Genomic DNA, 26,206 nt, shown 5'->3' with positions numbered 1-26,206 from the left:
TTTTCCTCTCTTCCCCTATGTTCATCTGTTTTGTTTCTTAAATTCCGCATATGAGTTAGATTATATGATAATTGTCTTTCTCTGATTGACTTATTTTGCTTAACATAATACTTTCTAGTTCTATCCACGTTGTTGCAAATGGCAGGATTTCACTTTTTGGTGGCTGAGTAGTATTCCATTGTGTATATATATATCACATCTTTTTTACCCATTCATTGGGTTGGACATCTGGGCTCTTTCCATTGTTTGACTATTGTAGACATTGCTGCTACAAACATTGGGGTGCAGGTGCCCCTTTGGATCACTACATTTGTATCTTTGAGGTAAATCCCTAACAGTGCAATTGCAGGTTATAGGGTAGTTCTATTTTTAACTTTTTGAGGAACCTCCATACTGTTTTCCAGAGTGGCTGCACCAGTTTGCATTCCCACCAACAGTGTAGGAGGGTTCTCCTTTCTCCGCATCCTTGCCAACATCTGTCATTTCCTGACTTGTTAATTTTAGCCATTTTGACGGGTGTGAGGTGGTGTCTCATTGTGGTTTTGGTTTGTATTTTCCTGATGCCAAGTGATGTTGAGCATTTTCTCATGTGTCTGTTGGCCATTTTTTAGGTGTTCTGTGGAGAAATGTCTGTTCATGTCTTCTGCCCATTGCTCGATTGGATTATCTGTTCTTTTGAGTTTGATATGTTTGATAAGTTCTTTATAGATTTGGATACTAGCCCTTTATCTGGTAAGACATTAGCAAATATCTTCTCCCATTCTGTAGGTTGTCCTTTGGTTTTGTTGACTGTTTCCTTTGCTGTGAAAAAGCTTTTTATCTTGATAAAGTCCCAATAGTTCATTTTCACCTTTGTTTCCCTTGCCTTTGGAGACGTGTCTAGTGAGAAGTTGCTGCGGCCGAGGTCACAGAGGTTGCTGCCTGTGTTCTTCTCTAGGATTTTGATGGATTCCTGTCTCACATTTAGGTCTTTCATCCATTTGAGTCTATTTTTGTGTGTGGTGTAAGGAATTGGTCCAGTTTCATTCTTCTGCATGTGGCTGTCCAATTTTCCCAACACCATTTGTTAAAGAGACTTTTTTCCATTGGACATTCTTTCCTGCTTTCAAAGATTAGTTGACCATAGATTTGAGGGTCCATTTCTGGGCTCTCTGTTCTGTTTCATTGATCTGTGTGTCTGTTTTTGTGCCAGTACCATACTGTCTTGATGATGACAGCTTTGTAATAGAGCTGGAAGTCCGGAATTGTGATGCCACCAGCTTTGTTTTCTTTTTCAACACTCCTTTGGCTATTAGGGGTCTTTTCTGGTTCCATACAAATTTTAGGATTGTTTGTTCCAGCTCTGTGAAAAAAGTTGATGGTATTTTGGTAAGGATTGCATTGTCTAGGTAGCATAGACATTTTAACAGTATTTGTTTTTCCATCCATGAGCATGGAACATTTATCCATTTCTTTGTGTCTTCCTCAATTTCTTTCATGAGTGTTCTATAGTTTTGAGAGTACAGACCCGTTTCCTCTTTGGTTAGGTTTATTCCTAGGTAACTTATGGCTTTTGGGTCAATTATAAACGGGGTTGATTCCTTAATTTCTCTTTCTTCTGTATCATTGTCAGTGTATAGAAATACAGCTGATTTCTGTGCATGGATTTTATATCCTGCCACATTGCTGAATTCCTGTATGAGTTCTAGAAATTTTGGGGTGGGGTCTTTGGGTTTTCCACATAAAGTATCATGTCATCTGCAAAGAGTGAGAGTTTGACTTCTTTGCCAACTTGGATGCCTTATATTTCTTTTTGTTGTCTGATTGCTGAGGCTAGGACTTATAGTACTATGTTGAACAGCATTGGTGATAGTAGACATCCCCGTTTGGGGTGGTTGGATGATCACATCCCTGTCATACTCCTGACCTTAGGGGAAAAACTCTCAGAATGATATTCACTGTGGGCTTTTCATATATGGCTTTTATGATCTCTATCTCTATCCCTACACTGTGAAAAGTTTTAATCAAGAAAGGATGCTGTACTTTGTCAAATGCTTTTTCTGCATCTGTTGAGAGGATCATATGGTTCTTGTCCTTTCTATCATTAATGTAGTGTATCACATTGAGATGTAGGCCCTTTTAAAATACAAATATCCAAGAGGTGTGAATCCTGAAAACAGAAATAGTATGAAAGGCATACTGCCCTTCTCTTGCCTGGATCTGCATAGAGTGCCTGGGAGAAGTAGAGAGGGGGAGGCTCTAGGATGGGGATTGAGAGGAGGTAGGTGGTATGAAGATGAACTTCACTTCCATAATGATTTTCCCAGGATCAGCTCTTTTGTGGCAGTTATTACACTTTGATACTACCTTCTCAAATATTTGAGAATTATTTTACTTTTTAGCCAAAATGTGTTTTTGTGTTACAGTGATTCTAAAAGAAAACCGACAGTTTTCTTTTGCTTCTTTGCCTTCCTCCCCCCCACCCCACCCCCTGAGATCAAATTATTATCCTTTCCTCTTTCTTCCTCTTGGGATAATGCAAATTTGTTAAGACTTCCTTCATAAAACTTGAAATGGAATTAAAACAGTCATTTGATCATCCATGAACAGATTCCCTTTAGTCAGTACCAACAAATGGTTTCCTGAAGACATAGGAAAAATGGACTGATAGTTTCAAATAAAATGGAGCCCCAGCAGGGAAATAAATTCTTGGACACCTCTTTAATATTTAAAGGTGGATTATAGGGATGCCTGGGTGGCTCAGTCGGTTGGGCATCTGCCTTTGGCTCAGGTCATGATCCCAGGGTCCTGGGATCAAGTCCCACATCGGGCTCCTTGCTCAGCAGGGAACCTGCTTCTCCCTTTGCCTGCTGATCCCTCTGCTTGTGCTCTCTTTCTCTCTCCCTCTCTCTCATTCTGACAAATAAATAAATAAATGTTTAAAAAAAATAAATAAACGGGTTATAGTTTATATTTTTTATTGATGCATGTTAGAACATAAGGTATAGAGAAACATTTGTTACTGCAATTAATGACAATTGATATTAAACTTTTATTTCTTCAGAGACCTTACCAAAATAAAGTTAATTAATAATTTCACTTGGCTGATTAACTACATTTCCAGAATAGTGCCTAACTGAATCATCCATCCACCCCAAACACACACACACACATACACACACACGTATGTACACGTGCCATTTCTTTTTTTTTTTTTAAGATTTTATTTATTTATTTAACAGAGAGAGAGATAGCGAGAGAGGAAACACAAGCAGGGGGAGTGGGAGAGGGAGAAGCAGGCCTCCCGCGGAGCAGGGAGCCCAATGCGGGGCTCGATCCCAGGACCCTGGGATCATGACCTGAGCCGAAGGCAGACGCTTAACGACTGAGCCACCCAGGCGCCCCCACACGTGCCATTTCTTCCCTAAGTATGGTATTAGGGAGTCAGCATAAACTGATTTCTGAGGATAATGGACCTTCTGCCTAAGAGCTTCAGGGAAGGCATGAGTCACCTTAGGATGAAGCACTTCCTGCAGTTCTACCATTTAGAAAAGTAAGAGGGCGCTTGGGTGGCTCAGTTGGTTAAGCGACTGCCTTCAGCTCAGGTCACGATCCTGGAGTCCCGGGATCAAGTCCCACATCAGGCTCCCTGCTTGGCAGGGAGTCTGCTTCTCCCTCTGACCCTCCCCCCTCTCATGCTCTCTCTCATTCTCTCTGTCTCTCTCTCTCAAATAAATAAAATCTAAAAAAAAAAAATACTTTAGAAAAGTAAGAAGACAACCTACAGATATCCTCACAGAACATACCTTACCTTAACTCCAGCTTTGTTACTGTTCTCATCTGGGGGAAGGTGGCATCCTATCACCCATCCCAAAATGTGTTTTGAGTGGTGAATTTGTCAAGATTGCTGGCAACTATTCAGTCTAAGACCCTAAGAACCTCGCCTACAGCTCTTCCAACATGCCTCTGTCAGAGCAGGCATATGAGCTAGATTTGGATTCAAGATTTAGTTGAGGATTCAAAGTTTGAGTTCTATGCAAATGTGATGACTGTTTACTCTTATTTATTTGTTTATTTATTTGACAGAGAGAGACACAGCGAGAGAGGGAACACAAGCGGGGGGAGTGGGAGTGGGAGAGAAAGGGACTGATTATTGCTTGAGCTTAGAAGTTAGGAAAGCATCCTGGAGGAAGGGATGTTCGAATGGAGACTGGATAGTTTAACCACAGTGAACCTAGCTTCTGGTTCCTAGTTCTAACTAATTAGAACACAAAGGCTGCCCTAGAACTAGGAGTGGAGAACCCAAAGACCCTCTGGCAAGTGTTTGCCAGTCAGCCTCAGCCCAGCCTGTTTGTGTGTAGGTATTTCTAAGAGCTGACCTTTGGGGCTGATAAACAATAGCTAAGTTCACAAACCAGAAAAAGCCAAAAAAATTTGAATGCATAGACTGAAATATTATTAATCAGTTAAATGTCTGATTTCTTGAAAAGTACTATTACTCTATGGCTTAATTTTCTTAGTACAACATTAATTTTTTAATGTTATAAAGTAGTGGATGCTGGTTTAATGGTTGTTTAATAAGTGAATGGATGAGAGAATTAATGATAACAAGGTTCAACAAATATTTTCTCTAAAGGGTCAAATAATAAACATTTCAGGCTTCGTGGGCATATGGTCTTTGTCGTGAATATTCAATCGTGTTATAGCACAAAAGCATCCATTGATATGAAGTAAATGAATGGATATTTTTGTGTTCTAATAAAACTTTACTTATAAAAAAAGGTGGCAGGCCAGATTTGGCTGAAGTTAAAACTTGCCAGAGACAGATGTATTTGCTTCTTTTGAAATGCAGAATTTTAAAATTATTTGATTATGTGCAGGTGACGTATCTGGGGAAGGAGCTTTTAAAGTATGTTTCTGAGGAAGTACCCATACCCACAGAGCCATCCGTGGTGCCTCAGCAACATCAACCTTGTCTTCCAGGTATGTTCAGACCAACACCCGTTTCTTAGCCATGAGGAAAACACCCAAAGCTACTGAGATAGCACTGCCTTTTGTGTGTGTGTGTGTGTGTGGTATTTTTTTCATTCACATAACTTTAAAATAACTGGTTTAAAGTGAACAATTCAGTAGCATTTTTTCTTTGTTTTTATTTAAATTCTAGTTAGTTGACATACAGTTCAATATTCGTTTCAGGAATAGAGTTCATGGTTCATCACTTACATACAACACCCAGTGCTCATCACAACAAGTGCCCTCCTTAATACCCACCACCCATCTAGCCCCATCCCCCACCCACCTCCCTCCATCAACCGTCAGTTTGTTCTCTATAGTTAAGAGTCTCTCATGATTTGTTTCTCTCTCTTTCTCCCCTTCCCGAATGTTCATCCATTTTGTTTCTATAATTCCACACATGAGTGAAATCATATGGTATTTGTCTTTCTCTCATTGACTTGTTTCGCTTAGCATGATATTTAGTACGTTCACAATGTTGTGCAACAGCCACCTTTGTGTAGTTCTAAAACAACTTCCATTACCCAGAAAGAAACTCCACACCCATTCAACAGTCCCTGCCTTCTCTAATTCCCCCAATCTACTTTTGTCTTTATGGATTTGCCTATCCTGAATGTATCACATAAATGGAATCATATAATTCTTGTGTCTGGCATCTTTCACTTAACATAATGCTTTCAAGGATCCTGCCTGGATGGATATTCAGTTTCACTTTTTGGCTATTGGGTATAGTGCTGCTGCGAGCATGTGTATACATATATTTGTACCTATTTTTAGTTCTTGTGGAGAGATACCTAGGAGTGGAGTTGCTATATCATATAGTAATTATATGTTGAACTTTTTGAGGAACATCCAAATTGTTTTCCACAGCAACTGAATCATTTTACATCGTACCAGCAATGTACAAGGGGCTCCAGTTTCCCCACATCCTGACCAACACTTGTCATTTTCTGTTTGTTTGTTTACAACACTGCATTTTGTTTGTTTGTTTGTTTGATTTTTTTATTTATTTGACAGAGAGAGAGGAACACAAGCAGGGGGAGTGGGAGAGGGAGAAGCAGGCTTCCCGCGGAGCAGGGAGCCCGATGTGGGACTCGATCCCAGGACCCTGGGATCATGACCTGAGCCGAAGGCAGACGCTTAACGACTGAGCCACCCAGGCGCCCTACAACACTGCATTTTTAACGACTGAGCCACCCAGGCGGCCCCAACACTGCATTTTTAACCACAGTTGATTCTAGGAGAGTTTTTTATTTTTTATTTATTTATTTTTTTAAAGATTTTATTTATTTATTTATTTGACAGAGAGAGACACAGCGAGAGAGGGAACACAAGCAGGGGGAGTGGGAGAGGGAGAAGCAGGCTCCTCGCCGAGCAGGGAGCCCGATGCGGGACTCGATGCGGGACTCGATCCCGGGACTCCAGGATCATGACCTGAGCTGAAGGCAGTCGCTTAACCAACTGAGCCACCCAGGCGCCCGATTCTAGGAGAATTTTTAAAATGATACCTTCCCTCACAGTTCCTTTCTCTGAACCTATGCTATACTTACCTTGAGTAGATTTTTTAAAGTGTCATACAGAAAGGAAAAATGGTATTTTTTGCTTCCTACAGGCATGATTTGGTTAGTTTTCTAAAAGCAAGTACTAAAATAAATCTTTGCTTGTTAGTGTAAACTAATGTGCTTTATCTGATGGAATAAACTTTAACCTGATAAAACTGAAGAGAATGTAGTCTTCACCAATTAGCAGCAGATTTTGAAATGATCTGGGTAGAGGCAGCACACATTGCTGTAAACATAACTGAGGTTGTGTTAACCCTCCTCTGCTGCAGCACCCCCTCTTTTTCCACTAGTGCCCCTGCCTTGGCCCAGCTGGGGACAGTATAGGCAGAAAGGAGATACAATACAGAAGATGATAATTCTGTGGTAACCAGAGTCAAGAACCAAACAGGGATTACTATCACTAAGCCTCTAACCAGGGGCTCCCGAGGGCCATTTCTTCCTACAGCAAACCTTAATAATTCACTACTTCCCTCTCCTAACTTTATTTTTTTTTTCTCTTTTAACTCTTTTAATTCAATTGGCCAACAAATTCAATAAGCATTTTAAAGAAGGATCAGTTCAATCAAAGAAACAGGGAATTCGGTATAGCCATCGGTTTTGCTTTTTGGGGAGGGTTGGGGGGAGGGGTTATTTGTGGATGAGCCGCCATATTGCAATAGAGACAAAATGGCTGGATCTGGATTCCATCAATCTACTTTAAAGCACTTTCAAGGAAGTCGCCTTGACCAAAGGGTGAGAAGCCGGCATTTCACTGCCTTCTCAGCAAATGCTAATTTTTTCATCAGCCCATCAGTACTGTTTGTGGCTGCACACTAAATAGGAATAATTTTGGAAGGTTCCAGCTGGCCTTCTTCAAAAGGTAAAGAAAATCCAACATTTTTAAGATTTCTTTAATCTTTTGTTGTTTCAAGTGAATGCTTCCTCTAAAGGACGATTTCAACATTTCTGGGATCTGAGACCACAGGGCAAGTGAGCAGATGGTCAAGGCTCTCAGGAAAGCCCCTCTCCTAACTGTATACCTGATCCACTGTAACCTCTTAGGGTCCTTCTTTGTCTCAAAAACTGGCTTTGGAATAGGATGCATTTTCCCCAGTTTTCTGAAGATAGCCTCAAAAGTGCTTTTCATCACTTTGGGAAAACAGGTCAGGTAAAACAGAAATTATGAAGAAGTTAAAGGGTTAAATTGGAAGGAGTTCTTGTAGTAATTCATGGTCTTTGGTTCCTAACCTCACTGCAGATCTACCTAATCAAAACTTGGAGTGGGGCCCAGGAACCTGAATTTTTTTTTTTTTTAAAGATTTTATTTATTTATTTGAAACAGAGAGAATGAGAGAGAGAGAGCACATGAGAGGGGGGAGGGTCAGAGGCAGAAGCAGGCTCCCTGCCGAGCAGGGAGCCCGATGCGGGACTCGATCCAGGGACTCCAGGATCATGACCTGAGCCGAAGGCAGTCGCTTAACCAACTGAGCCACCCAGGCGCCCAGGAACCTGAATTTTTAAAAATGATTCTTACGCAGCCTGACTGTAGACTTTGAATGACTAGTAAGTAGTATCTGATTTCTTAAGCAGATAATAATTTGAAAACTCTTATATTCAGCCCTTCACCTTGATCCCAAAGCACACCCACTATCATGCTTGCACACATTGCCTGCCTCCCTCCCTCCTTCTCTCTCTCTCTGTCTCTCTCTCTCTCTCTCTCACACACACACAAAGGAAAGCCAAGCAAAACCTTCATCCCCCTAGTTTCTAACTTCAAGAGAGCAGAAATACAGGATCTTCCTTGTATAACAAAGGTTATCTGCTCCTCAGATTTTCTAGTTCTGAGCAGGCATTTCCAACCCTCCCCATGCTTCTCCTTCCTCAAGAGGGCTCATAGTGCCCCTGCTAAGTGAGCATGAAATAAAAAATGGGTTCTGAACTGCTGCTTCTGTTGCCTGCAATATAAACAAGTTTCTTGTTACTAATTTCTTTCCAGAAATACTGAATTTTCTTTTCTTTAGAGATGTCAGAAATTGTTAACGCTAATATAAGAACTATGGAGGGCCGATAGGCCAGCCAGCTTCTTGCTGCCTTAATCTGGACCTAGAAATCTGCAGGTCCCTCTTGGCATTCCTTTTTTCTTTTTCTTTTCTTTTTTTTAAGATTTTATTTATTTTATTAGAAAGAGAGCATGAGCAAGGAGAGGGGCAGAGGGAGAGAATCTCAGGCAGACTCCCGGCTGAGCACAGAGCTCCATCCCAGAACCCTGAGATCGTGACTTGAGCCGAAACCAAGAGTAGGACACTTAACCTACTGAGCCACTCAGGGGCCCCCTACCTGCTGGCATTCTGTAGGCTGCTGTTGGAGTTCTACTTGAACCTATTTGATTTATGATTCCTTTATATGTGGTTTTATAGTACCTGACAGAAATCCAAAGACCTGGTAAGTTAGAAAAATGTAAACTCTGTAACAAGCAAACTATTCAAGAGAGATTATTTTTCATTCTTTTGCATATCAAAATGTGGTCATGAAAATCATGGAACTGACACTGTAGAGTGCACAAAGTTTAAAGGAAAAACAACACTTTTTTTTAAAGATTTTATTTATCAACTCAAGAGAGAGTGAGGCAGGCAGGCAGTGTGGCAGGCAGAGGGAGAGGGAGAAGCAGGCTTCCTGCCGAGCAGGGAGCCTGATGTGAGGTTCGATCCCGGGACCCTGAGATCATGACCCGAGCCGAAGGTCGCTTAACCGACTGAGCCACCCAGGCGCCCCTCTCTAACACTTTTTTTTTTTTTTTTTTTTTTTTTTTTTTTTTTTCCTCTCTAACACTTTTTAATGATCACCCTGCAAAATAGTGTTTTTGGGAATAGGGGAACTAGGAAGAGCTATTTACATTACATTTCCCAAAACTAGAGTGACCATGCTTCCCAGCTGGACCACAGCAGTCCTCAATCCAGCCAAATTATTAGTAGCGCTCCCTTTCATTTTCAGATATGCCTTGTTTAGATGACCCAGTACAGGAACCAAATAGATACTGGAACAAAATGAAATTTGGACATGGTAAAAAGAGAGCAATTCTTCAATTTCATTTACTTTTTAAAAAAGTTTTTATTTAAATCCCAGTTAGTTAACATACAGTGTAATATTAGTTTCAGGTATAGAATTTAGTGATTCATCATTTCTATACATCACTCTGTGTTCATCATGACAAGTGCATTCCTTAATTCCCATCACCTATTTAACCCATCCCCTACCCCTCTCCCCTCTGGTAACCATCAGTTTGTTCTCTGTAGGAACTATATAGATTCTTACATACTCTTGTCCAAATAGATAGGCAAATCTTACGCATGTCAGTTTATATTATACATAATTGCTGGTTACCTAATCTTCACCCCCTGACAGAGAAGATCTTTGAGTTTAGAGTGACTTTTCTGAACTCTTGCTCCCTATTACATTCCCCAAAGACTGGCACAGTAGCTTCCCAGTAAATGTTTATTAAATAATGTTCATCAAATAAATAACGAATGGATGGAAGCATGAATATGGTCCCAAGGACTGCTAAGTTAAAACTGGATTTACCTGTGATTGATTGTCCTAATAAGTAGACATGCCTAGATCTCACAGGCTGTAATGAATGGAGTTTGTTGTGAAGAATGCAACAATAGTCAATGGGATTTTGGTTAGTTAATATTATCTCCTTTATTTGAACTTTCTGCTTCTAAATGTGAGATACAAGGGTGATGGCCCTTCACATTTTCTCAAACATATATTTTAAAAACAGCTATATTCCTCTACCTCCCCCACTTCCTCCTCCCCCTCTTTATGAGAAATCATAAATCTGTTCAGCTTTGGTAACCAACATTTCCTAAACTTCTTTAATCAGATGGTATCAACACTTTACAGGACAAATAGCAAACTCAATATCCAGTTTATTTCTACATATCATTTTGGAATCCTGGTATCAAGAAAATCCTGAGTCATGAAGATAAGTTATGAAAGTTTTGTTTTGTTTTGTTTTAAAGATTTTATTTATTTTTTGACAGCAAGAGAGGGAACACAAGCAGGGGGAGTAGGAGAGAGAGAAGCAGGCTTCTGGCTGAGCAGGGAGCCCGATGTAGGGTTCGATCCCAGGACCCTGGGATCATGACCTGAGCTGAAGGCAGACGCTTAACAACTGAGCCACCAGGCACCCCACTTATAAAAGTTTTTAATCTTGGGCGCCTGGGTGGCTCAGTTGGTTAAGCGACTGCCTTCGGCTTAGGTCGTGATCCTGGAGTCTCTGGATCGAGTCCCGCGTCGGGCTCCCTGCTCGGCAGGGAGTCTGCTTCTCCCTCTGACCCTCCCCCCTCTCATGTGCTCTCTCTCATTCTCTCTCTCTCTCAAATAAATAAATAAAATCTTTTAAAAAAAAAAGTTTTTAATCTTGCCATTTTAAGATTTTCTTCAATGAGTCAGAGATGATGGAAGAACTTTATTCCTAGTCCCGCACAAAAACTAGTTAAACTGGTAACTCAGACTAAGGTATTGGTGGACTCTAGTATTAGAATATGGTATATTAATACATTTGAAAGCATATATTATTTCTAATTAAAGATTTTAAACATACAAATACCAGCCTTTAAAAAATGAAATTCTGTTGATGAAATCCTGGAGTATCTATCCCTAAAGTCCTTAGAAGCTGTAAAATGGAGTGAATCTATGGTGCATTTTCCCTTGAAATTTCACAACTTCCTCCCAAGCCTCTCTTCTCTCTGCCTACCTGGCTGTAGTCTCTCTTCTGTGTTATTGAGGGAATCTTGCAAGATATTTCAGATATTTCAGAATAAATTGGAAGGGGAAAAAAAATGAACATTCCCAAACTTCTACATAATTTGTGATCACTGTGTACAGATATATCAACCTTTTCCACAGTTCTTTAAAAAGAATCTGTTGGGGCACCTGGGTGGCTCAGTTGTTAAGCGTCTGCCTTCGGCTCAGGTCATGATCCCAGGGTCCTGGGATCAAGCCCCACATCGGGCTCCCTGCTCAGCGGGGAGCCTGCTTCTCCCTCTCCCGCTCCGCCTGCTTGTGTTCCCTCTCTCGCTGTGTCTCTCTCTGTCAAATAAATAAATAAAATCTTTAAAAAATAAAAAAAAATTAAAAAAAGAATCTGTTAAGGTAGATAACATTTCATTATTTACCTGAAAAGCCAATTTTATATATAATCTATGTCACCTGTCACCATAGTATTAGGACAGTCAAAGCATGTTATGCCAAATGTGTTCATCTAAGAAAAAAAAAAATTATCTCCTGAAATCTTTCTTTTCCCAAGCCATCATTTAATGGATGCTAATTATGTCATTTTCTTTCAAGGGGACCTAACATTATTTCTTCATTTGAAAATAGAACATGGGGGCACCTGGGTGGCTCAGTTGGTTAAGCAACTGCCTTCAGCTCAGGTCATGATCCTGGAGTCCCTGGATCGAGTCCCACATCGGACTCCCTGCTCGGCAGGGAGTCTGCTTCTCCCTCTGACCCTCCCCCCTCTCATGTGCTCTCTCTCTCTCTCTCTCATTCTGTCTCAAATAAATAAATAAAATCTTGGGCGCCTGGGTGGCTCAGTTGGTTGAACGACTGCCTTCGGCTTAGGTCGTGATCCTGGAGTCTCTGGATCGAGTCCCGCGTCGGGCTCCCTGCTCGGCAGGGAGTCTGCTTCTCCCTCTGACCCTCCCCCCTCTCATGTGCTCTCTCTCATTCTCTCTCAAATAAATAAATAAAATCTTTTAAATAAATAAATAAATAAATAAAATCTTTTTAAAAAAAGAAAATAGAACATGCTTTTTCAGAAAAAAAATAGACTCTTTTTTGTTTTTAATAAAAGCTGTCCTTGACCTACTGATAATATGTTGCAAATAAATGACTTTAGAGAAAGAGTTTTCTTCATGTCGGTGCTGTTACTGTGCGTCATTGCTCTGTAAAAGTATGTGTAATAGAGCACAAACACTCATAGGTGCTTCTGTTTTATGTGGTTAAGAACTTCTTCGAACTTAAACACCTAAGGGAGATGGGTGCCTGATAACAGAACAGAAGGTGTTTATTTCAGCTCCTGTTTACAATTCTTGATTGTTTTTCATTACTTCAATCATAATTTTTTTCATCATGGTATCATGATTAACTTTGACCTAATTCATAAAATGGAGGATACATCTACTGATAGGGGAGGAAAGAGAAGAAAACTAATTTTCTGTTGAGCACCTGCCCTGTGCCAGGCCCCCTGCCAGACCACTGTCCATACATTAGGCCAGTGAGGAGCTTCTTATTAGTAAAACTCCAGCGTTCATGTCTGTACCATAAAGGCAGAAGAAACACGAATACTTTACATATAAAATTAAGCATCTCAGACCCAATTCAGCTTAAGAAACCACCTATTAAATTTATTTTCCCACAAAGAAAGAGGGCTTACATAGTTTTAAAATTAGAATGTCCAAGTCTATTTCTTCATTCCAGTACAGTTTTCACAGATGGCTTTTGATCTTATCAATGTAAATCTGTCTCAAACTCTTAATTTAGTTTTAAATATCAAATCACCTAATACTCTACCACCATATTTATCCTTTAGAATCCTTTTATTTTAAAACAGCATTGAACTTTGTATTTAAATAGCCATAATTGAATTTTTTTCCCCAGTGTAACTACAGCAGATGTATTTTTACAATCTATTAAAATAATTCCCAATCATTTTCCCTTTGTTTGGAATTATACTTTTTGTTCGGAATGAGAATGTGTGCATAAATAGGTTCATTTCCATTTATAGCTAGAGTAAGCAAAGTTTCATTCTGTAATCCTAATGAAATGTAGAATGCTTAGTTTGTGAGAATAAGTTCTGGAAGTCTGAGTTCAATAATTTTAGTGTTAGAAGTGAAATTTATATATGATCTTGGTCTTGGACCTGTTTTACAGATGATGGAACAGAGCCAGAGAGGTAAAATGGGTTGAATGAAAAGAGTTCAGGGGCACCTGGGTGGCTCAGTCGTTAAGCATCTGCCCTCGGCCCAGGTCATGATCTCAGGGTTCTGGGATCGAGCCCCGCATCGGGCTCCCTGCTCTGCGGGAAGCCTGCTTCTCCCTCTTCTACTCCCCCTGCTTGTGCTCCCTCTCTCGCTGTGTCTGTCTCTGTCAAATGAATAAATAAAATCTTTAAAAAATATAAATAAATAAATAAATAAGAGTTCATAGGTTAGTGATGTTTCAGAAGTGAAGTATCAGTTAAAATAATCTGATTATTTTTGCTTTTGATCTATTAAGGGAAATTTTTAAAAAATAGAGGAAAAAGAAAAGTGAAAGTTAAAATTATTTTTAACCTAACTAGTTAGCTTGTCATTTTGAAGTGCTAATTTAGGCAACTAGATAACATGAATAGTTGCATGAGTCTGTTCTTTTGCCTAGTAATCAATCTCGCAGTTCGCTTCAAGGAGACTTATGCAGAATATCTAACATTTGGTGATATTACTTGAGAAAGATGTATTTCTCCCTACTTCTTGCATGAGCAGAATAGTTCTTTAGCTGTGCAGTGCTTGTTGGGGATGAGGAGCAGCAAAAAGAGCCAAACATTCACTGATATGGCTATTTTCCTAGTTCTACTGGGCACGAGAAGCCATGTAACTTGCTTGAGATCACACAAGTTTGTGTGGCCTAGAAAATTGATTATCCATCTTCCAACCTAATACTATTTTCGTAAGAAATAATGATAATAGTAGCAGCTTATATTTATTGAATGTTTGCTATATGTTAACCAGTAGCCAATCATTTCACACCAACTTCCCATCTAACCTTCATAACTGCTTTATTCTCAGCTTACTGGAAATTGAGGCACAGAGGAGTTTGTACAACTACCTTCAGAAGCTTCAGTCATCCTTTTCTTCCCGTGGTGTTTTAGACCGCAAACAGGCTTCTTTTTCCCAAGATAAGCCAATGCTGATTTACAGCTTTATCTTGGGTATAGAAATAGAGTGAGACGGGACGCCTGGGTGGCTCAGTCAGTTAAGTGTCTGCCTTCTGCTCAGTTCATGATCCCAGGGTCCTGGGATCGAGCCCCGCAGAGGGGCTCCCAGCTCAGCGGGGAGCCTGCTTCTCCCTCTGCCTGCCGCTCTCCCTGCTTGTGTATTCTCTCTCTGACAAATAAGTAAATAAAATCTTTTAAAAAAAGAAAAAGAAAATGGAGTGAATTATGACTGGTCCAAAATCTCATTTTGTGCTCATAGACTTGACTAGGGTCTAAGATTTGTAATAAGTAAATTTATATATTATTTTGTAAAGACAGTTTTTAATTTGTTGGCACGTCTTCAAACAGGAACTTCCAGAGAGTCAATGCAAAGCATCCCACATTATCTACAAATAAATGAAGTACTATTAATCAGCGATCAAGAATTTCTCCCATGCCATATAATGGATCAGCATTGGAAGTTCTATGTGGAATGTGAAGAGCTAACATTCTAAAACCTTATTTTTGTAATAATTTATTATACATGTGTTCATGTTATTAACCCACATTCATATCTTATCTTATATGGGCTGGAGGGCCTATTGTAACACACACTTCATGCGTTGCTACTTAAAATGTGTTTATGGTGTAAGAAAAAATATAACTCAAATTATTGTAGTAAGATTAATACCTTTTTGCCATTGAAATAAAGGCATTTTTGAATTAAAACATATTGATTCTCTGGCTTTGATTTTACTAAAATAAATGTAAAACTAATATTTCAATCAATACCTCAACCTTTGTATAAATTACAGTTGTTCCTTAAGGGAAGTAAGGATAAAAAGAGTGATAATTGGTCCGTAGAAGGCCCAGATAAAGTGAATCTACTTAAAACAAGAATTTAATGCCCCAGTACCTTCGCCCATATACTTTAGAATTTATCTTGTAACCAAAATAAAAAATTGTCAAAGAGGTTTATTTTAAATTTCATAAAAGTTAGCATAAAACTGTAACTGTGGTAAGTCATAGAACAACAAAAATGAATCAAATGTTGATTAGGGGGCTTGTTTTAAATAGGATACTTAACCTTTGACTTTTGCTACATTATCATCATGAAGATTTTCTTTTTTTTAAGAAAGATTTTTATAAAAGAAACTTAGTGAAGTTTTCTCAAGGGACTGCCTTCCTCCTTTGATGGCCATTTTATTCTTTACTTGTCACCATCCCAAGCTCCCAGAGAAGCTTTTTGACTTTGTGGCTTGAGTCCATCCTTTCTTAATTGGGGAGAGAAGTCGAGCTGTGGTAAAAATTACTCTTACAAGTGCTAGACTTTGGGAGATATATTTTTTTTATGTTTTCTTATTGTAAATGTACAGAATCTTAAATATCTTTGGAATATATAGGAAACTGGTTAACGGTTTCCTGTGGGTAGAAAAATCATGGGGCTGGAGAGCTGAAAAGGGAGATTTTTAACTACATGTGCTCTTTGGCAACTTTTGAGGTTGATAATATGTATGTGTTCTTACTATTCAATTAAAAGTTTTAATTATCTGAAAAGCACCTGGAAAGGTTTCATATTAATAAAAGTGTAAAGACGGCTTAGATCATTTTTTCTTCTTGTGAGAGTCCATTGAAAATATTTAGGTTAGAATGCCCCTACATGTTGTAATATTTGAGAACTGACAAGTTTATTATGCCATCATTTTCTTAGACTACACTCTTTTTCTAATTCTTGAATAATGTACATGAGGTGGTCTATTTGGCTTTTATTTAAGGAGATATTTAAAACATGACTCATTTGCAAATATATGTACTAACATGGGAAGTTGTATATATAAATGAAAAAAATGCACATTGTTAAACGGTGGTTAATACAAGTCCTGATTGGGGTGCCTAGGTGGCTCAGTTGGTTAAGCATCTGCCTTGAGCTCAGGTCATGATCCCAGGACCCTGAGATCGAGCCCCACACTTCTCCCTCTTGCCCCTGCTCATGCTTTCTCTCTCTCAAATAAAATCTTTTTTAAAAAAATACAAGTCCTGATTGTGTTAAATAAAAAATGTGCTTTTGAGTGTGTGTATAATATATATAGCCATATAAATATGCATGTATTTATATCATGTATGCTATATATACTTGATGAGTCATGAAATGTGTACTTGTATATATGAACATGGGGGGGGGTGGGGGTAGAGGTATGTTGAGTAAAAGGTCTGGAATGCCACCAAGAAAAACATTTGCCATGTCTGGCCCTAAGGGAGTTGGACTGGGAAGGGTGGAAGGATACTTTTGGAGTGTACTTTCAACTTAAGAAAAACAACACATATTTCTTTTGAAACTTAAAAAGTATTTTTTAAAGAAGAACTTAAAAAGATACTTTGCTTAGTTATTATAATTTACGAAAGTCATATATTCTAAGTCTATAGTATAAGAACTTAAAGATCTGACTTTTCATGTTAATGATCAAATTCTTAAAGTTTATTTCCTAAGCCCATTTAAAAAAATGTATATACCAACTGGTAAATAACATAACACCCAGTGCCCTTGAGGCATACTGAGTGTTGCCCAAACTAAATAAAAGGGTCTACTCCAACCAGGGTTGGAGTATATGTTACACCATATCATCCCTGAGAGAAGACAACATTTTGGATGGTTGCTAGATGTTTTGTCTTTTCTGGGTTGAAACCCCCAAGCTTCTGGCCCTAACCCGTATAAGGGACCTCCAATAATAGCTAATAATCCAATCTCCTGCCTGATATTTGTATCCTTTCTATAACATTAACTTCTTGAACACCTCTGGGATACTCCATACCCAACAAGGAAGCCTATTCCTTTCATACAGGTAGTCCTAAGTGTTAGAAAGCTGGAACCACAATGTCCCAGGCCTCGCAATCTTATTAGGATAAAAATACTTCTGTTCATAAAGTCGAATTATTATGGCACAGACTTCCACAGGCCCAATTGCTGAGAATGTCCAAGCATACATCTTGTCCTTTTCTCCTCAATTTCTCTTTCATTTGGTTCCCTTCAGCTTACCTCCCTGAGTTCAGTCATTTATCAGTGCATGTCTAGACTGTATGCAACAGGAATCCTGCTCCATTTCAACCCAGTTCTTTACTTTTACTTTATAAAACCTATGGCATGCTATGCCAAATTATTCTTAAAGATCTCTTTTCCTTCCCTGCTGCTGCAAGAGTAAAATGTAGGCCCAACATTAAAGGCCCATGATTCTCTGGTCCTAACATAACCTTCCAGCTTCATCTCCCAATAATCTCTAACCTTTGACTCACTCACTTTTTTTTTTTTTAAGATTTTATTTATTTATTTGAGAGAGAGAGTGAGAGAGAGAAAGAGCACAAGAGGGGAGAGCGGGAGAGGGAGAAGTAGACTCCCTGCCGAGCAGGGAGCCCAATGCGGGACTCGATCCCGGGACTCCAGGATCATGACCTGAGCCGAAGGCAGTCGCTTAACCAACTGAGCCACCCAGGCGCCCACCTTTGACTCACTCTTAAGAGCAAGTTATTCTTTCCTCTTCCCTGTTAGAGTCCGAATTGTATTCCCTCAAAATTAATATGTTGAAGTCCTAACCCCTGAGACCTTAGAATGTGACTGTATTTGGAAATAGGACCTTTAAAGAGGTGGTTAAGGGGCACCTGGGTGGCTCAGTCATTAAGCGTCTGCCTTCGGCTCAGGTGATGATCCCAGGGTCCTGGGATCGAGTCCCACGTCGGGCTCCTTGCTCAGTGGGAAGCCTGCTTCCCCCTCTCCCACTCCCCCTGCTTGTGTTCCCTCTCTCGCTATCTCTCTCTCTGTCAAATAAATAAAATATTTTTAAAAAAACAAATAAATAAAAATAAAGAGGTGGTTAAGTTAAAATAAGGCCAGTAAGGTAAATCCCAATATAATCTATTGTCCTTATATGAAGAAATTTGGACACATAAAGGAATACCACGGATGCACGTGCACAAAAAGACCATGTGAGGACACAGTGAGAAGGCAGCCATCTGCACACCAAGGACGGAGAGCTCAGAATAAAACCCACGCTGCCAACTCCTTGATCTTGGAGATCTATGCTCCAGGACTATGAGAAATAACTTTCTTTTGTTTAAGCCACCCAGTTTCGGGTATTCCTTTATGGCACTCCGAGCAAGTTAATACAATCCCTAACTCTCCCATACATTTGCTTATACTACCTAGAATGTTCCCTCTCCTGTCCATTGATGTGTTCTTTATTCTTTGAACCCTCTCCTCATATAGGACCTCATGTAGTGCGGTCTCAGACCACCCCGATCCAAGCACTTAATATTTATAGCTTAGTATTACTAGTTTTCATAGCTTTTCTCCCCCAAGTAGCTGGAAAACTTAGCAAGATCAGATTTAGAGTTTTATACTTTATTTCCTATAAAATATCTCAAACATACTAGATGCTTAAGAAATATCTACCAGTTAGGATGTTTCAGGCACAATAACGGAAAACCCTACTCAAAATGGCTTAAGCAATAAGGAAAACTTACTATTTCCTGTAAGGAGTCCAGACGTAGAAACTTCAGGGTTGGTTAATTCTTCAACTCAACATTATCACTGTTGCTTTCCTCTTCTAGTTCCCTCCACGGTGCCAAGATGGCTCCACTGTTGCAGGCAGATGGACATGTAGAAACAGCGTCATTAGAAGAAGAAAAGAAATACTTGCTTCCAATGCACATCTTTTCTGAACACCACCACCACCCCAGGACATTGTGTCTCATTGGCTAGAATTGTACCATCTGCCCATTTGTACATCAGTCACTGGCCAGGGAAGTGGGGTTAACCTGACTGGCTGAGAGGAGTAAGTATATGCCCATGTGCAGGAGAGTACTCAGCTAGCTGTACAGATTCCACACTCTGCCAGTAAAAAAAAAAAACAACAAACAGAAACAGAAACAAATAAACATGTGAGGGGAGGGGTTGGACTAAGAGCAATATTTATTGAGCACTAAGCAGTCACTGTTACAAGCACTTTCAATGTATTAACTCATTTAATCCTCACCACACCCTATGAGGTAGGAGATACTACTTGCATTTTATGAATGAGGAAACAGAGGTATAGCATGAAGTAATTTGGCTCAAAGTCACACAGCTACCAAGTGGTAAAGCCGGGATTCAAACCTGGTCATCTGGCTTCAGAACTCATGCTATCAGGCATCATATATTTCCTCTCTCTCAACCAAAAGTTTCTGCCTGGATATATATGTTAAGTGATGAAAAGAGTGTTGACATCATTCTGAGTGATGGTGACTATTGACTTCTTCCACCTACACACTCTGAGGGTCAGTGTTTGCTCACTTCGGTGAATGACAGGTAGGGGTCAGGCCAGACAGAGGTGGAAAATGGAAGGCAGAAGTCTTACTGGATGAGTTGTGATATGAACACATTGGTATCTGCTTTTAGGCTCTCTCTTTTTCAACCTAGGGTGTTCCAGGTATAAAGAATGAGTAAAGCTAATTCATCTGAGATATTGCCCAAACTCAATTTTCATAGGGAACTATCTTGTTGTTTTTAAATGAATGCATGTGCCCAAAAGTCCTGGACTTTAAGTCCCTTTGGATTCTCAGTACTTTGAGGGGTAACAGCACATACCCTCCATGTGTGTTTCTTTGGACTCCCTCTCCTATTTGTCCTCAGCTCATTTATGTTGAAGCCTATTTTACAGAAGGAAACCAGAGACATACCATTCTTTTTTTTTTTTTTTCTTTTTTTGGGCAGGAGTGGAATTTTTTTTTCCATTTTTTTTATTATGTTATGTTAATCACCACACATTACATCATTAGTTTTTGATGTAGTGTTCCATGATTCATTGTTTGCGTATAACACCCAGTGCTCCATGCAAAATGTGCCCTGTTTAATACCCATCACCAGGCTAACCCATCCTCCCACCCCCCTCAGAGACATACCATTCTTAAACAAGTTAAAGCCAAGACATATAGTAAGCTTCTGCTTGAACTCAATCATAAGGTTCTCGTGTCCCTAGTTCTTTTACCACCTAAATAAGAGGAACAGAATTTGAGGCCATGTCAGATCAGCTTGCCTCAATCTTAATTCAAGCCCTGAGTACAGACTGCATGGTCAACCTTAAATTCCTTGGGCCTATTTGTGACTTCATATTCTTTCATTTAGGCTACTTTGCCAGGGACTTTAAAGTAGGAACAGCAGATGCAAACATTTGAAGCTGTAATGTAAATAGTGGTATTTCTAAAAGTAAAAGCAGTTAACATTTCTGGTTTTAGATTTTCACAAGACACCTTAATGTCTGGCAGTTTGGCTGAGATACGAAGTTGGGTTATGTCCTTCAAAGATGGAGGTAAGGAAGTGGTGAGGCAAGTTACCCAGCTGGTGGGTGAGCCTCACCAATCACCCAACATCTGCACCTCAGCATTTTTGTTCTCTGTTCATTTTGCCTACACATTAACTGTCATGAAATGATTAGACAGAGCAAAACAAAAATTATCTTTCTTTGTGTACAAATGGCCCAAGAAAGAAAAATGCTGGTGGTGGATATGGAGAGGTTTAAGAACATTTTGATTCTTAGTCAAAATATGTATATGTATAGGTGTATGTATGTACAGGATAAATAAAAGAGTAGACAGTCAAATTTGGAAGAACCCAGCTCTGTGCCACAAATTATTTTATGTGTAGTCCTGCGAGCCCAGAGAGCCCCTAACTCTCTCGAATTGCGGATGTCCCTTTCCTTTAGAACCAATGGAATGACTTGAACCCTGCAGTCAACATAAGGGCAGAGTCCACTACCACCCCGTTTTATGTCCCTCTGCTCCTGTTTCTCTACATTTTCCCAAGAAGGGACTTATGTTCCCCACTCTGCTGCATTTCCACGGAACTCCGTCACCTACTGGTCAGCTTGGTCCTTGGACATTTCTCTCAGTCACTAGAGCCCTCACCACTTCCCACGTCCCTCTGCCTCACGCTGATCTCACCCCAGCCGGTCCTTTCCCCAAAGGCCCACCCACCCCAGCTCTTCTCTGAGGCCTGGTAAAGGGGAAGGAGTTATAGCACAGGACAGCCCAAAACTTAATGACTGGACATGACCTCTGCCACAGGGAGTTTCTTCCTGGTGATGTTCTCGTCAAACCCTGTCCTGGGTGAAGCAGTACAAGACTGGACATGAGGGCAGGCGGTGGGCCAACATCCTGGCTCTACCACTCTCTAGTTATAGAAACTTGTGACCCCCCCCCCCCCCCAGGCTTCCATGTCTGTAAAGGGAGCTAGCAATGTACCTCCCTCCTCAGATGTCTGTGAGGATTAAATGAGGTATGCTGTGTAAAGCAGGCATTGGCCACTGGCTGGCACAGAGTGATCGCTCAATAAATGATAGCTGTTGTTGCTATGATGGGTAACTTGCCCAGGCTCCCCTCTGTAAACCTCTGAGAACAACCTTGCTGCATCCCACACACACACACATACACACTACACCCCTATACTTATGAAAGTAGAATCTTTGAGAACAAGTCTGGGGATCAGTAAATTCTTAAGCTCCCTACGTGACTTTAATATGCAGTCGGACTGAGAACCACTGCTCTAGACTCTTCCCATATCTTCTCCTTCTCCCTCTTTCCTGGGCCACCTGTCATCTTTCTCTAGGCATTCAAGAGAAACTCAGGATTCTCCTATGCATTCTCCCATTTTGTTACAAGCATAGCGTTTTTGCTCTCTATTAACTACCTAGGCTCTGCACCTTCAATATATTGTAGGTGTTTTCTGCTCTGCCCATGAAGTACAAGAGGTTATATTCAGTTGTTGTTTTAAATAACATTTTTTTTTTTACAACAGCAAAAAGTTACTAGATTTCTCCCCAAATGGGGTTATTGTGTAAGTTTCTGCACATGTTTCTTCTAGACTAGGAGATCAAGGATTCCAGCTGTGGGACATAAGAAGCTGGAAGCAACAGGAGCACAACCTAGTAGTATACTTGGAGTACTTATAAAATATTTCTGCAGATCCCAGGGGCTTTTCAGCCTTGGCTATGCGTTAGAATCACCCGGTGAATGTTAAGACCTGGCCCAAATCCAGGCCCCACCCCCAGAGATTCTAATTTCATTGATCTGGAGTACTGTCTATGCTGCCAGGAATTTTTTCATCTCTCCCAGATGATTCCAGTGAGCAGCCACTGATCTCTGAAAACTGATCTTGTCACTTCACTTTTTTCTCCCAACCACCATCAATCATTGCATTAATCCCGTGTTTCCCCAACTACCTCTTTAAAACAATCAGTTGGGATGTTTCTTAAGAATACAGATTCCTGGGCCCCACTCCAGGCTTCCTGAATCAAAATGTCCATAGAAGTCTTATCAGGCAATTATGAGAAACACTACATTAATTCAAGTTATCTTGGCCCATTTTCAGTTAATTAATATGTACTTTATTTGTTTGAAAAATATTTAATGAGCAGCTAATATATGCCCAACATTGTTTTAGTTGCTAGGAATACAGCAAAAAACAAGACAATTCCATGTCCTTGTGGATACTATGTCTAGGAGCAGAGTAAACAAGCAAAAACTTCATTTCAGATAGTGATCAATGTATAAAGGCCCTGGAGCGAGATAAAGGGCTAGAAGGTGATATGAAGTTACGGCAGGCCATTATTTTTAAAAAGGTGGCAAGTGAAGGCCTGGTTTTGAGAAGTTGCATCTGAACAGACAACTGAGTGATAAGAAATTGCTCAAGAATTCCATTGCAGCCCCACTTATACCATTTTTAATCTTCTGAATTAGATGGGATTTTCTTCAAGGTCAGGGACTGTCTTTCATATTTTTGTATTTTCCTATAGCAACCAGTGTAGCACTTTGCACAAGCAAGAACTCCATGAATCACACTAGACTCAAAAGCATTTCATCCTTAAATATACGTTTAAAGACAACCAGCAGAGGTTGCAGTAAGTTACCTGCTTACTAAGTAAAGGAAAATCCAGGAAAACACATTCAATCATCAGATACTCAGCCCAAGGCTAGACTTTCTGCTTGCTTCCAGCTGCTAGCCACAGTTACAGATTCTTATTAGAAAGTCTTTAAAGCATGCCAAGATCTGGTCCTCTGTGCATGACTCCGCACTGATGAGATCAGACACTGAGCTGTGATTATCAGTTTTTGCCAGCTTATCATTTTGTGATGTAATTTATGGTCTTTTGTAATCAACTTCTCAACTTCTCACTGATGTCTCTGTGTGCCCTCAAGTTCCATTCAACCCTTATTTCCATAAGGTAATCAGCTGAGTTTTTCAGAAGGCCATTGTATCCTATTATGTCTCTGGAGGCCAAAAGAGATTCTTTAATACAGAGAAAAATCCTCGGAAGTTTTAGTGAAACCAATTCAGATGTCTGGGGAAGGTTTATCACCGTTCCAATTTGGAATTCACATGGCTTTGAGGAAGGCTTTTCATTTCTTGCAGGATCACCGTGTTCTTCGAATGCTTTCCTTGAGCCAAGAACAGCACAACCAGCACCTGAAGGCTCACCCAGGGGGGAACATCATTTGGCAAGGAAATTCCCGAACAAGGACTATTGAGGCCAGTGTGTTTCATACCAATTTACAACTGATTTGCTGTTTGACTCAGGCAAATTACTTGCCCCCGTTGAGCCCCAGAACCCTTAGTTGTAAGATCTGATGTCCTTTTCTCTGATGACACTCAGGATTGTCATGAAGACCAAGTGAAATGAATGAAAGGAAAGAGCACTTTAAAGCATGCTCATTGCTATGGCATTACAACATACTATTATTATAGCCAAAGTAATTCACCATGTTCTTATACTCCATTTGGTAGGTGTTCACAACCGTTCAGTCTCTCATGTCTGCAGTGAAATTTCAGAAGTAAGATTCTGCCCAGCACACATACCCACTTAAGGGCTATGCTTTTGATAAGCCCTCCTGATTTATCTTTGCTTTCCTTCAAGGACGTGCTTAGATTACCCTCTGCTTAGAGTAAAGTCCTTTAGTGGTGTTCTCAGTGACTGTGTCCCCTTGGCTGAATTCCTGGGCATGGCTGTCATTTGGCCCATGGATTGTCATTTGGCCCCAGTCAGTTGGCTCTTAGCATCTCCTGTCTTGCTGGTTATCTACGTTCTGGGTATAGAGAGTGTGTCTGTAAGTACAGTATCTTACTTTGAGGGGAGGGCCTGTGATTTATACCTCTTTGCATCCTTAGCTCAGGCTAACATTTTCATTAACAATGACTTTTAGGGATGGTACTGGGTTGAACAGCATCCCCCCAAAATTCATGTCCACCCAGAAGCTGTGAACATGACCTTATTTGGAAATAGAGTCTTTGCAGATGTAATGGAGTTAAGATGAGGTCATTACTGGATTAGGATGGCCCTAAATCCAATGTCTGGTATCCTTAAAGAAGAGAGAAATCTGGACACAGAGAAGACCCAAACAAAGAAGCCTAATGCAGTGAAGGAAGCAGAGGCTGGAGTGATGCTTCTGCAGGCCAAGGAATGCCAAGGAGTGCCAGCAACCACCTGAAGCTAGGAAGAAGCAGAGAAGGATTCTTCCCTCGAGTTTTCAGAGGGAGCACAGCCCTGCCAACACCTTAATCTCAGGCTTCTAGCTCCAGAATTGTGAAAGAATACATTTCTGCTGTTTTAAGTCACCCAGTTCGTGGTCATTTGTTACAGCAGCCCTAGGAAACTAATCCAGGAATGCTGAGCATGCTATAGAGTGTAGGAGAGACCTTCTGGGGCCACCATCCAGCCTTGGACAGTCGGCTTTCAAAAGAGCTGAGGCACTGTTTTAAGGGAACGGAGTCATTGAAGGCAGTGAATGCAGAGGGCAGGGAAAGACCTGGTATGGTCTGAATACAGAACAATCCAAAATAATGTTTACAAACTTGATGTTAAAGGCATTTTCAAGGTCCCTTCATTAGAAACAGTTTGCTTTATGACAAAAAGGTTGATCTGGGAGTTGGAGACAGGGGAGCAAGTGAATGAAGAGATAACTACTTATGATAGGATATAATCAAAATAATAGAATCAACCTATGTGAGTGTGGATCACACAGCACCCCTTGCTTGAGATCACTGGAAGCTCCCGTGGTGTGAGCTGGGGCTGATGTGGGCTGGTGGACCACTTGAATTCCAGGCTGGAGGACTCAGTCCCCTCTGTTGTTCACAGCACGGATACTTGGGACAGAGCACCTGGGGCTGAGTTCTGGTTATTCCATTTACTGGCAAGGTACTGTGCGTTACTTGCTTCCTCTCCTCATTTATAAAATCAGAAGAGAAATGGCCCCTCCCTCCTAACTCTGTGAGGATTGAAAGAGTCCGCATAAATTGCTTAGAATGTCACCCAAGATAAATGATAGAAGCCTCACTTGCTTTTATTGTCATCATCATCATCCTGTGCAGATGAGGGAGACCAGAAGGGTTAATCATCTGACCTTTAGTGATTCTTGCAGGAAAGGGAGGTCCCGCTGGGGAAAAGGAGGTAAGTGCAAAACTGGCCATTTACTTGAAAATGTCTGCTTGAAAATACTTTCTCCCCTGGCACAGAGAATTTTTTAAAAAGGCAGAGTAGTCTCAGAGTTTCTACTACTGTGGACAGACTCTGGATACTTTGAGTAAAGGATATGGTGTCCTATGCTGTGCTCCCTATTTGGGATTCATGGGGTGGCAGGGCCTGGTCCTATCTGACTCCCCACCAACCAGCCAGGCATACAGCAGTCCCTTAGTCAA

At 40.4% G+C, this 26,206-nt stretch overlaps 1 protein-coding gene across 1 annotated transcript in view; it reads left to right on the top strand.

Moving 5' to 3' along the window:
- Window positions 1-15,008, top strand: part of ANKRD31 (ankyrin repeat domain 31) — a 140,655-nt gene extending 125,647 nt beyond the window's left edge. The window contains exons 24-25 of the mRNA XM_035015066.1: window positions 4,860-4,962; window positions 14,863-15,008. Of these exons, the coding sequence (XP_034870957.1) occupies window positions 4,860-4,962; window positions 14,863-15,008 (249 nt within the window). The remainder of the gene's footprint in view (window positions 1-4,859; window positions 4,963-14,862) is intronic.
- Window positions 15,009-26,206: the final 11,198 nt, after the last annotated feature.

The sequence above is a fragment of the Mirounga leonina genome, unplaced genomic scaffold, assembly GCF_011800145.1.
Source record: "Mirounga leonina isolate KUSES-001 unplaced genomic scaffold, KU_Mleo_1.0 Mir_168, whole genome shotgun sequence".
In the NCBI taxonomy this organism is placed as follows: domain Eukaryota; kingdom Metazoa; phylum Chordata; class Mammalia; order Carnivora; family Phocidae; genus Mirounga; species Mirounga leonina.
This window is presented reverse-complemented; position numbering and strand designations above follow the sequence as displayed.